Source organism: Pteropus alecto, unplaced genomic scaffold, assembly GCF_000325575.1.
Source record: "Pteropus alecto unplaced genomic scaffold, ASM32557v1 scaffold194, whole genome shotgun sequence".
In the NCBI taxonomy this organism is placed as follows: Eukaryota; Metazoa; Chordata; class Mammalia; order Chiroptera; family Pteropodidae; genus Pteropus; species Pteropus alecto.
The window spans coordinates 2,001,213-2,013,625 of NW_006436281.1; the positions used below are offsets into that span (position 1 = coordinate 2,001,213).

Consider the following 12,413-nt stretch of genomic DNA (forward strand, 5'->3'; position numbering starts at 1 on the left):
ACGAACCTCGATCCCCGCGCTCCAGACACCGCGGCCTCGCCATGGTGAGTGCGGTGGGGGTCCGCGGAGGTGGCGGCTCTGCGGCGGGCTCGGCCAGGCAGAACCCCCAAGAGGGCGGATGGCCCCAGAGTGAGAGGCGTCCGGGCGCCTTCGGGCCCCCTCTCCGCTGCCCAGTCGGAGGCATTCGAACCCAGAGCGGGACATTTGGGCCCCAGAAAGAGGGTCGGGGGCTTTCAAAAGATACTTTCAGCATCAAATGGGTTGTTTAGGTCCCCAGATGGGCATCTGAGCCCTCTCCGGAGGCATCTGAACCCAGGATGGAGCATCGGGACCCTCAGAGGGGGCGTTTGGACACCCCCCAAAGGGCTTTTTGAACCGAAGACAGGGCGTTTGGGCTCCGAGGTGGGGTGTTTGGGCCCCAGGGGGCGAGATAAAACACACTGCCTGGGAAAGGGGATTATTTGGGCCTGATGAAGGCTTTGGGTCCTGAGAGGATGCAGGGAAGGGGGCTCCCGAGGGGTGGCCATGGGTAGCTGGGCCTGGGTAGGGATGGGGGTGACTTCTGCAGATCAGACCCTTGAGGGCAGATTGGGGGTTCTCTGAGGACCAGCATTGCAGAGGGAGGAGGAGAAGGAGGCACATGGCTTAGGGGAGGAAGGGCCTGGGGTGAGTGGCAGCGGAGGTTAGAAAATGCTCTTGAATCCCTTGGGGACTGGAAAGGATTGGGGTCAGGGAGGTGGTTAAAAGGGGATGATGGCGAGGCCTCATGATTGATTTGGGGGCAGCCAGAAAAGGTTCTGAGGTTACTAGTGGGTTAAGGCTGTTGATGGGGGTGGGGGGTGCTTGGGGGCAGGGAGGAGTTTGTTGTGTTTGGATCTGTGAGAAGGTGGCTTCTCAAGATGAGGGTGGGAGAGGACTCGGCTTGGGTGGTGGGAGGTGAGGTGGAGGGAAGCCTGGGGTGGGGGTTGGAGGAGAAAATGAGGCAGCCAAGGTGGGCCTAGGTTTGGAGATGGATGTGGGTATTTCCTGGAAGGCTCCAGGGAAAAGGCTGGGACAAAGACTGTTGAGTCTGGGTGGGGAGTGGGCTGCAGAGCCAGAGCGAGGAGGGCGGTCCCCCTTTCCCTGGGGAAGGACAGGGCTGGGCAGAAGGCACCCTGGGTGGTGGGAGCAGGTGGGCGGAGCTGCTCAGGCCCCGTTGCGCACTGAAGCTGCAGGAAATGGGGTGGGGGGGGTCAAAGTTTAGGGTGCGTCAAATGAGCCAGCTTTTTAAGCCTTGACTCTCACCCCCTCGCTGCCCTTTCAGACTGGGAGAGCCGCCTTTTCCAAACAGGAGCGCTGGTTTTCTCGTGACCCCCGGCTCCACGCACTGTTCTGCATCTCCTCACTTGTGCCAAATGACAGTGCAGTACAGTGTGGCGTCAGTGACAGTCGGACGCCTCTTCCAGTGGCCCGAGGTGGGGGCTGCAGAGTTTGACCAGAGAGAACCTCCAGCGGGATCCCCTTCATCAGCCTGAGGGCCACTGGCTCCATGCTGGGCCCTCAGCGCTTCTGTTAACTCACACAGCTGGGCTCTGCGAGCAAACCAGCACTCTGGTGCTTTCCTACTTGCTGCCACCCACAACACCCCCAGCCCCCCCAGGCTCAGCCTCAGAACCATGCGCAGCCCTCCTCCCTGGCAGGGCTGGGGAGGACAGTCAGCCGCTGCCGTGTATCAGATCTCATACTTGCTGACACAGACTTGATGGCTCCTCTCACCGCTACCCCACTTTCCCCCGGCGGAACCTTGCAGAAGGGGCTCGGAAGCACTGGCAGGTGCCAGGAGGACCCCCCACCTCCCAAATCATCCCCGACCTGTGGCCCCAGCTAGTTTCTCTTTCCATTTGCAAATCAGCAAGGTTTGGGTGGGACAAGTCACTGTTAACTGGCCTTGGGCAGACTTTGGCCTGGGCCCTGTGGCTCCTTGGCCCGGGTGAGGGGCCCTGGCCTAGGTGTCTGATCTCATCTAACACTGCTCTCTGGCGCTGGCTGGGGGCTGGGGCAAGGCTGAGAAATAATACCCTCTTCCCTCCCCCACCCCATGATTTTTTTTTCTTGTCCAGCCTCTTGCTGGAGTTTAACATGAGAAATAAGGAAGCAGGAGACCAGCTGGGTTATTGTGGAGACAGTTTTGGGTGAAAGCTTAAAAGCTTCGGCTGTGGAAAGGAAAGAAACCCTGAGCAGGGGTCCCCAGTGATCATCGCTTCTCAGGTGATGGGCTTTCTGGGCGGCAGCCACCCTTTGAGACAGGGGACCTTCCCTCCTCCCAGCAAGGACAGGGGGAGAGGGCCTTACAGGCCCTGCAGGCAGAGCCACGCCTGTTTGCAGCAGCCTGCTAACCTAGTGTGGCACGGAGGTGGGGAGTGGCAGACACCTGCCTCCAGAGCCACCCTTGCTCCACCCTGCCTGTGTCCCTGGCCCCAGACAGCTGCTGCCCAAAGGTGGTGGAGAACTGTGCTGTAGGTGCAGGCAGGCAGGTCCCTGGTCGGGCTAGCTTTTCCATCCGGGCCAGGGGAGAGGATGGAGGTGCCCAGGCCGCCCATCTCTGTGCTGATCATCCTCTTCCCACTCCCTTGGCATTGCCTGGCCTTGGCGACCAGACGCCCATCCTCTCTCCTCACCTCCCCCGAGCACCCGCCTCTGGTGGCAGGACCCAGGGGATGGGCCCAGGCTGCTTTGCTCTCAGGAGCCAAGGGAAGCTGGCGGAACAAGGGCTCGTGGGTCTGGGGCCGCCCGGGGGGGCCGTTGGGAGCCCAGCGGCCGAGTCTTCTTTTAAGGGAACGCAGAAGTATCTCCATTTGGCCTCTGAACCTTCCCTTTAGACTTTGGACTTTTCTAGAATGCACACTTGTGGCATTTTTCCTTCTCAGCTTTCCTTCCCCCTCGTCAGTCTGTCCAGTCACCATCACTTTGACTTCCCCTCCCGTTCTGCCTATTGGGGGCTTGGCCTCAGCTTCCTCTTCCCTTAAATTTAAAAGAGGGGCCTGTTTTAGAGCAGTTCCAATGTGACCTGTTACTGATATTTGGGACAAGGTCGGGGTGGGGACTGTCGCTAGCCTCCATGGAAGCTCTGGAACCTCTATGTAGAATAATGCAAATACACAGAACAATTTGCATCGGTTTGGGGGACTCCCAGACCCCAAACTAAAACCCTTCTGTAGACTTGGACCCGCTTCTCCCTAACTGTGAAAGAAAATGCAGGAGGGGGCGCAGTCAGTGTGGACCACAGTGGTCTGGGGAGGGGGGTGCCTTCTTGGCAGCATTTACAGAAAGAAACCAGGGAAAATTCATTTTGCTGCCGAAAGCTAAATGTTGGGATTTGGGCCCTCCCCCACCCCCCCACCGTGTTCTTCCCCGCTGGGGATCCTTATACCTGGCTGCGTCCCCGCACACGGGTGCAGGAGCAGCCAGCCTGGGCCTCTCTTCCATCCCACCTCCAAACCCCGCATGCAGCAAGGGCTGCCTGCCACCGCCCAGCCAGTCCCCAGAACAGTCAGGGCTGGAAGGGGTTAAACACTGCAGCGCAGCTGGGGAAGCCGAGTTCAGTCCTGCAGCCTCTGCAGCCTCTGCCACCACTGCTGCCCTCTGCAGTCCCCTCCCCGACATCTGCCCCTCCTGCCTGGACGAAGCAGGACAGAATGGTGCCCTGTGCCTCCCTGTGTGCAGGGAGTGGAGCGGCTGCCCCCAACTTGGCCGGGGTTCTTTCGGGCACTCAGAGCCACCAGTTAGAATTTTTGCCAGTTGGGTGCACCATGCTTGGACTTAGCACCTCCAAATAGGTGACACAGAAACTAGCAGAGAGTCCCAGACACGGTCCCTGTGCCCCAGCCAAGGACTGGCCGGCTTCGGTTTAGAGCCTTCCAGAGCTGTTCGATCAGGCCCTTCGGGCAACTGCTCCCTTCACTCACCCCGGGGCTCCCAGCAGCATGGTGGCCTGTGCTGTGCCAGCGCAGCTGGTTTGGGGCTGGAGCAGCCCTTCACCCACTGGGTCAAGATCAGAAACCCTGTGTCTGGCAGCTTCGTGGGGCCCTGCGTCAGGCCAGCCTGGGTGTCCTGCCCACCCGAGTCCCCAGCTTCCTGAATCGGCAGAGTTCATCGCAGGCCCTGGCTCTGCTTCACACCCTGACTCCGGCATCCCTCCTGTGCCCAGGTGCACAGAATGCCACGTGGAGCTGGCCTCACACGGGGCGGGGCAGGGCCACTAGCCCGGTGACTGACTTTCTCCTTCCTGCTTTTCCAGGCTGACCAGCTGACTGAGGAGCAGATCGCAGGTGAGCTTGGCTTCCCCACGCCCCCTCGTCCAGCCTCACAAAGGCCTCTGCATCCCAGCCAGGTCTCAGTCTGGCCAGGGGTGACGTCTGACAGATAAGCTAGTGTGTCCCCCGCGTGTCCTCATGCTCTGCCCCGTGCTTAGGACATTGATGACTGGGGAATGAGAGCACGTCGGCACCCCAGCAACAGCGACCCCGCGGGCCCGGGGCAGGCCTCCGCCGGACCGCAGACGCGGCTCCTCCGGCCCTTGGCACCAGTGGCTGCAGGGCGAACCCGACGGTCCCAGCTCCTGCCAGTTAGGCTCAGCGAATGAGCTCCCTGCCTCCTTGTCCCGTTTTAGGAGCCGCCCAGGAGATGGCCTGTCACGCCCACCTCTGCACGTCCCTGTGCTTTGTACTCCCGTTTGCACGGGCTCACACTCCCCAGAAGCGCCTTCCCACAGTTCTCTGCATGGGCAGCCACTTCTCACCCTTCAGTCTCAGCCCGCTTGTCACCTCGGAGAGGCCTGCCCTGACTCCCTCTCAAGCAGACAGCCTTCCTTTAGTCTCTGTCGTGTCTCTCTGTTGATTTCCTTCACGGCCTTTTCACTGACGTTATTTTGTCTTTACCTGCCGTACCTCCCGTCGCTAGATGCGAGTTCCCGGAGCGGGGGCTTTGTTTTTGTTGGTCGCTGCCAGTCCCTTCAGTGCCTAGACCCTAGTAGGTGGTCCGCAAATTTTTGTTGGCTAAATAAGCGAACCAAAGAACCATCGCAAATCTCCCAGTGAGCCGAAAGAGTCCTTGGGTCCCATCTCACTCATTTTTGCGGTGCGTCCCACCCTCCACCCAATAAAGGCCAGGTAGATCACAGCTGGACTTGCCTTCTCTCCTCTCCTCCCCTGCCCCCACCCCAACACACAGTGACATTTTCAGCTTCTAAACTGTGGCCTGGGTGGCTATGGAGACCCAGCTGGGCAAGCCAGAGAGCGGCCTTGTTCAGTGATCGTGAGTTCAGGTGTGTACGTGACCCACTCCCTGCCCCTGAGGACAGCGAGGCCTCAGTGTGGGGAGGCGCTGGCACCCCAAGGACACACACCCTCATCATCTCCCCAGGGCCCAGGGGCTCGGGCACAGCTCAGCTATGTGTCTGGCACCCACCTGCCACCCACACCCCCAGCTCTCTGCCCTCATGTGACACAGGCACTTCATGCTCCACCTTGTCCCTGTTAGCAAACTGTCCACCGCCTCACCCCGGCCCACACCCTCTGGGAATAGGCGGCCAGGCATCTGTTCTCTGAGGCTTTGAGAGTAAGGAGCCCCAGATGCCAAAACGGGCCCAGTGGGAGGGCAGGAGCCACGTGCTGCTCTTCTCGCCCCTGATGCGTCCCCAGCTGTGGCCTTCCCACTCAGCGCCACTAGCTCCTCATCCCCCTGGCTTGGCAGCCGTCCTCTCTCCCCATCCCCCACCCCACCCCACGCACCGGCCGTCAGCCGTGTGCCACCGACCACCCCCACAGTCCACACGGCCCTTCACTCCCGGCTGCTCTTCTGGAAGCTGGTGGCCTCGGCCGGGGAAACTGGGCTGGCGTCGCCAGGCAGGAGGGATGTAGCGCCAACCAAAGGCGTTCCGGAGCCTTCCCTTCCCAGACAGCTGACCTTGGCTCTCATCCACTCCATGACATTGGTCCGTTTCATCCTTTGAGGGAGAGGCCAAAGCCAGGGACCGAAAGGAAACATAGAATTGTCTCAGTTTTCCCCATCCTCACCGAGCTAGGTTGGTGGAACAGGTAGCTTTACCTGTCTCAGGAAGGGTGCTCGGTCCCTGTTGACTGAAGGAAGGAAGGAAGGGGCCCCCCTGAGCACCAGGCCGAGCACGTAGCTGGGACCCGAAGGCCAGTTCTGGCTTCTGTAGGTGGGACTGACCCCCGGCCCGCCTCTGGGAAGGGAGCCCGCGGCCCTCGACCTCCTACTCGTTCCCTTTCTTCCCCCAGAGTTCAAGGAGGCCTTCTCCCTCTTCGACAAGGACGGAGATGGCACCATCACCACCAAGGAGCTGGGGACGGTGATGCGGTCCCTGGGGCAGAACCCCACCGAGGCAGAGCTGCAGGACATGATCAACGAGGTGGACGCGGACGGTGAGCCCCGCGGGGCGGGTGGGGAGCCCTCCGTGGGGTGATGGAGGCCGAGTCCCCGGGCCCCAGCCAAGGGCGTTCCCAGCTTCCCTCCTGCCCTCCAGGGAACGGGACCATTGACTTCCCGGAGTTCCTGACCATGATGGCCAGAAAGATGAAGGATACGGACAGCGAGGAGGAGATCCGAGAAGCCTTCCGTGTCTTTGACAAGGTGAGCGTCCTGGGGACTCGGGCAGAGGGGCGCATAGCGCAACAGGAGCTGCTGAGGCGCCCGTTCTGGAGGCCTGCCCTGCTCTCCCGGTCCCACTGCCCCCCGAGGAAGGCGGTGACCGCTCAAAGCTTCGACCTGTCCCCCAACACCAGGATGGCAACGGCTACATCAGCGCGGCAGAGCTGCGCCACGTCATGACGAACCTGGGGGAGAAGCTGACGGACGAGGAGGTGGACGAGATGATCAGAGAGGCTGACATCGACGGGGACGGCCAGGTCAACTACGAAGGTGAGCCGGGCCGGGCCGGGCCGGGCCGTCCCCGGGGAGGGTGCGCGTGGCACAGCCCCGCTCACCTCCTCCCTCCCTCCCCTTCCAGAGTTTGTACAGATGATGACCGCAAAGTGAAGGCCGGGCAGCTGGCGATGCCCGTTCCGCTCTCGCGCGCGCGCTCTCTTCAGCACTCCCCTGCGTACCCCGGTTCTAGCCAACGCCAATCGATTGACTGAGAATCTGATAAAGCAACAAAAGATCTGTCCCACGCTGCATGACTGCTTTCTCCTTCCCCAGGTCTCCTCCGTGCCCGTCACCTCCCCCTCGCCCCGCCCCCTCCACTCGCCTCCTCCTAGGCCTGCTGCCTTCACAGGGTGACCTCCCCGACCCCCAGGGGAGCCTCTGCCCTCCTCCTGCAGCCCGGCGGCTCTCCTCCGTTTTGGTTTGTGTCCTTTGTTTGTCACCTTATTTTGGGTGCCGGGGCGGCTGCCAGCCCTGTCCCGGGACCTGCTAGGGAGGGGACGAGGCCTGCGCCCAGGCAGAAGAGCCCGCCGTGGCCATTGCATGCAACCAACCCTGGGGTTCTGTGCAAATCCCCGCGGGCTTCTGGGGCAGGGGCGCCGAGCGGGGCACCCCAGAAGTATGGTGGGGAGTAGGGCGGCGTGTTGGCTGGATGTGGCCCGGCGAGGGTCGAGGGTGAGGAGTCTGGAAGCCGGCATTCATTACACAGGCGGGGCCGGCTTGCAGCAGGGCACCGACCGAGGGGGCAGCACCCACACCCCACCGGCGGCTCTTCTGAAACCCTCCGATTGGCTTCCTAAGGTCGGGCTGGGCGGGGCTGCTCAATTGGCCACTGCAAATCGGCCCTGCCCTGCCCCTAACCCGATCTCAAGCTGTTCTGTAAATACCTGGTGCTAAGTCCCATGCCTCTCCCTAGTGACGCGCCCGCCCACCCACCCAGGGTCCCCTCGTGGGAACCTACGTGTGGAGATGGTCGCTTTGTAATGTGCTAGTTATCCCGTTGTTTTTTCTTCATGCCCCTGAAAACTTAAATTTTGTCAAAAACCAAGCCGGGCTAGCTGAAGGGTGGGGAGAGGGAAGATGCCCCCACCACGCCCTTGAGAGAACATACCTGCAATAACAGCCTGGTCGGCCAGCTGCCCGGAGCGGCGGCCGAGGGCAGATCTGCTTCCTGGCCCGCCGGCCCCTCCCGCTTCTCGTGGTGATTTGGCTGGCTCCCTCACATCTGCCGTCTCTGTGCCCTCTCCCCTGCCTTTCCCCTGGCCCACCTGCCTGCCCCCACACTCCCCCAGCGGAGAGCATGATCCGTGACCTTGCTTCTGACTTTCTGGGACAAGTAAGTCAATGTGGGCAGTTAGATCGTCTGGATTTTTTTTTTTTTTTCCCTTTCGCTGTTCATTTCATCTGCCCCCCACCCCCAGGTCGATCAAGTGGCTTTTCCTGGGACCTGCCCAGCTTTGAGACTCTCTTCTCATCCACCCTCTGGCACCCAGCCTCCGGGGGAAGGGAAGGGAGGGGTGGGCATAGTGGGAGATCCAGCCAAGAGCTGAGGGTAAGGGCAGGTAGGCGTGAGGCTGTGGACATTTTCGGAGTGTTTTGGTTTTGGTTTTTTTTTTTTTTTTAACCGGGCAATATTGTGTTCAGTTCAAGCTGTGAAGAAAAATATATATCAATGTTTTCCAATAAAATACAGTGACTACCTGATCGGCTCTGGTCTTCTCGTCTCGGTTTCTGGGCCTGCCCCTTGCACAGGCCCCGCTGTCCTGCCCTGGAAGCACCTTTCCTCCATGCTCGTTCCCAAGACGCGGTGGCCTCGTCACCGCAGCCAGGTGGGGACTTCTGGGCCGGAGTTCGGATCCCAGCCAGACCGCACACTTGTTGAGGGCAGCCTGTCAGCTTTGAGTGCTCGCCGCGGGCCAGTGAGAGACCAGCTCCACCGCCGGGGGCGGCAGGGACATCTGTCAGCCTGCGAGATGAGAACTGAGACGTCCTTGGGATCGAGGGGGCAGGGTCAGACCTTGGGGGCCCGGGCGGGGTCGGGGCGTCTGCAGGGTGCTCTGGGGAAGAGGTGGCATTCACTGAATGAGTCGATGCCTAAGTGTGCCATGTGGTCCCGAGCTCGTGGAGTGTCAGTCAACCCTGGGAGAGGGCACAGGACTCGGGGACGTGAAACCTGCAAACTGCGGAAAGCTCGGCTTCCCCAGGTAAGGGGGCCGTGAAGGAGAAGGGCCCGCAGCCCAGCGGTACTGTAGAGGGAGGACGAGGCAGAGTCCCCGGGGGGCTTTCCCAAACTACACGTGGCCCCCTCCCCCTACCCAGTGCGAATCCCATTCAGGGGCGCAGGGGATGAACAGCCGTCTAGCTTCCGAGCGGCTCGCACTTCGCCACGGGAGCAGCAGGAGTCGGGCAGACAGTTGAGTGGAATGAACATCTTCGCCAGGCCGTGGAAGCATGGGGAAGCCTGGCAGGGCCCAACCTCCAGCTGGCCTCGTGGCAGAGCTTAGGCCTGAGCTGGGTCTTCCCTGTGCGGGCCAGTCACCAGAGCCTAGCACTGTGGGACTGGGGGGCGGGAGCAGCAGGCTATCTTCCCAGAGCCCCAGCCTCTGTGCCCGTTTTTCTGCCTCTGGTTGTGGTTTGGCATGGTGGGGAAATGTAAGGGATGAGAGCGGGTCTGGGCAGACCACTGGCCCCGGCACTTGACCGCCTCCGTGGCCTCAGGCATGTGGCTGGTCCCCAGACCTCAGTGCCCTTGTCTGTCGGCTGAGCCGAGGACTGAGCTGCCCACAGCCATGAGGCCCAGGGTGCAGCGAGTGCCCAGTGAGCATTTGCCATTCACAGAGAGCGTCTTGCCTCACAGGTGCTCCTGGAAGCTCTGTCTATGATCTCATCGAACCCTCCAAGCGGCCATGGGGGCCGAATGCCGTCGGTTTCCATTTTGCAGCCCAGGGAACCGAGGCCCAGAGAAGCGAAGAGACGGCTCGAGGTTAAGGCAGAAGCGGCAGGGCTGGGATTCGAACCTATCTGACCCCAGGGAGTCCGTGCTCGGCTGCCCAGTTTTAGATAACAGCCATTTTTTTTTAAAATGTGATTTCAGGCAGGCCACAGACAGAGCCAGTTAGAAGGCTAGGCTGAGGCCGGAGTCACAGCGGTGGGGTCTGAGGTGGGAGCCGCCCTCCCAGCACCCAGGAAACCTGGAGAAAGTCTGGCCTCATAGTCGAGGGGAAGACAGGCTTCGGTGACCCAGGCCCCATGCGATCACTCACTGCAGTGAATCTGCACTCGCTAAGCCTTGAGCCGCTTCCACCACCTCCTACCTGATAAGCTCGGAGCAGTGACTTCACTTCTCTGAGCCTCAGTTTACTAGTCTGCAAAATGGAGAATAAGTGTATAAACAGAGGATCCTAAAAATATCCACCCCGGAGGTTTACGCTTTCGAAACATCATCTCATTTAATTCTCAGGCCAGACTGAGTGCTAATAAAACTCACCCATTTGTGGGGGGCGTATAGGCACGAGAGAAGTTATTGTAGAGATCCAGCAGTACAGGAATGGAGGCCTGGGCAGGGAGAGCCTCTAGCACCCGCTTCCTGGAGGTGGCTGAGCTGGGTCTCAGAAGCCCAGATTATTCTGACCCCAGTGCCCGGGCTGTTGCCCACCGCCTCCCAGGGCCCTTGTGTCTCTCGCCTCTCACCATTTTCCCCCTTGGGCCCTGTGTTTTGAAAGACAAGCCACATCATTAAATAATCTTGACTTTCCTCTCCCGTTCTTTATTAATCAAAGACAGATAGCCGGCACTCAGAGCTTCTGATGGACCCGGAGCAGGCCCTGAGGAGAGCTGACTCCAGCCCAAAGCGCATGTCATTCCTAGTGTGACCAGAAGGTGGGGCAATGACAACAGAAGTCCGGGTGAGCGGCAAGTCCCAGGGACCAGCCGTGTATGAGTGCGTCCCTAAGTCCCATCTGTGGGCCTGGGCTGGAGTTAGGAAGACAGAAGCGCACAAAGAAATGAAGTCAGGACGTGGTTCCATAGTGGAGCAGTTAGCACGTCCGCTTTACACGCAGAAGGTCCTGGGTTCATGGCCCAGTGGAGCCACAGTCCATGGTCTGCAGCCATGCCACCCTGAACAAGCCCGATGTCTGATCTCGGAAGCTAAGCAGGGTCGGGCCTGGTTAGTACTTGGATGGGAGACCACCTAGGAAGATCAGGTGCTATAGGCATAAATAATAATAATAATAATAATAAAGAAATTAAAGATGAATAAAGTCTCCTGGAGGGAGACAGACCCATTCCTAGCATGTCACCTCTTGACCCCCAGCCCAGAGTGGGGCAGGCGCTTCCTACCTGTTCTCACAGGCCTTTTCACTGTGCTGTCTCCGTATGTATTGCAGCCTGCACGTTTGTATATGTGATGCTTATTGTAATACACGTTTCTGTTTTTATTAAGTTGTCACCCTACGGGATCATGACTGACAGAAGGCCAAGGCAGCGTCAGTCATTGCTGTATCTCCAATGGGCACACAGCAGCCTCGGGCCTCGAGCAGGCTCAAGGGAATTTGTTGAATCAATAAATGAAAGAGAGGCTAAAGAAGGAAGGCGTTAGAGACCAGAGTCAGAACTGTGACCACTACAGAAACCTTCCTCTTTACTTGGCTCACTTTCTTCCAGGCCTTAGGTCTTGGTTCAGCCATCCCCTCCTCCAAGAAGCCCTCCCTGATGTCTCCCTGGGATACACTTCCCCAGCCCTCAGCCCCGGCCGCTTGACTGGGAGCCCCAGATGGGCAGGGCCAGGGCTGTCTCTGTCACTGCTATGTCCCAGCATCACAGGGATGAGACCCGCCATTTGATCGGCCCTCAATAAGAGTCTGCCGAGTGAACAAACAAATGTCTGTACGAGGCAGGCTTCAGTGAGTGCCACTATGGAGCCCAAAAAGTGCCAGGCATGCCTGAGAAAGGAGTGATTAAGTCGAAGAGGAGGGGGAGGGGAAGGGGAAGGGGAGGAGTAGGGGGGGAGGAGGAGGAAGAGGAGTTTAAGCAGGACCTCGTGGGCCCTGGCACTTTTGATGGATGGAGAAGGGGTAACACTGTTCCAGGAAGCATGAGCTCAAAAAGCAGAGGTGGAGACCCAAAAGGTCATGGGTTCTTTGGGGAAACCTTGGCTGTGTGCTGCGGCTGAGCGGAGCCCGTGGGAGTTGGCCCTTGGCCTCCAAGCCGTGGGAGCCCTCAGAGCTCTGCAGGCAGGGGAGTGGCTGCTTAGACAGGACCTTCCGCTAGGGCCTTGGCAGCTAGCTCAGGGGACACACGGATGGAGCGGGTGCACGGGCAGTCGGGGCTTGGGACCCCAGCAAGGAGACGAGTTCCCAGATCATCCCCGAGGGGCTGCGGAGTGGACAGGGTGGGAGTCGTTTGAGCCCCACCCCAACCTGGCAGATGATGTAGACGTCCAGGCCAGAGGCGATGGGGTCTGAGAGGAACAGCAGGATGCAGAGGAGGGG

The 12,413-nt window shown here is 60.0% G+C and overlaps 1 protein-coding gene and 1 pseudogene across 1 annotated transcript; both read left to right on the forward strand.

Annotated features, from left to right (window-relative positions):
* Positions 1-6: 6 nt before the first annotated feature.
* CALM3 (calmodulin 3) lies at positions 7-8,625 on the forward strand. Its single transcript, XM_006911820.3, has 6 exons — positions 7-44; positions 4,277-4,307; positions 6,279-6,422; positions 6,524-6,630; positions 6,783-6,918; positions 7,007-8,625. Exons 1-6 carry the CDS (start codon positions 42-44, stop codon positions 7,033-7,035), a joined length of 450 nt encoding a protein of 149 aa, XP_006911882.1. The 5' UTR covers positions 7-41; the 3' UTR covers positions 7,036-8,625.
* Positions 8,626-11,022: 2,397 nt separating this feature from the next.
* LOC112479716 lies at positions 11,023-11,138 on the forward strand (annotated as a pseudogene).
* Positions 11,139-12,413: the final 1,275 nt, after the last annotated feature.

Bases quoted from the DNA above. Each gene is read 5' to 3' on its own strand.
- CALM3 (XM_006911820.3), top strand. The intron at 6,631-6,782 runs GTGAGCGTCCTG...CCCCAACACCAG, and splicing joins CCTTCCGTGTCTTTGACAAG to GATGGCAACGGCTACATCAG. The intron at 6,919-7,006 runs GTGAGCCGGGCC...CTCCCCTTCCAG, and splicing joins CGGCCAGGTCAACTACGAAG to AGTTTGTACAGATGATGACC.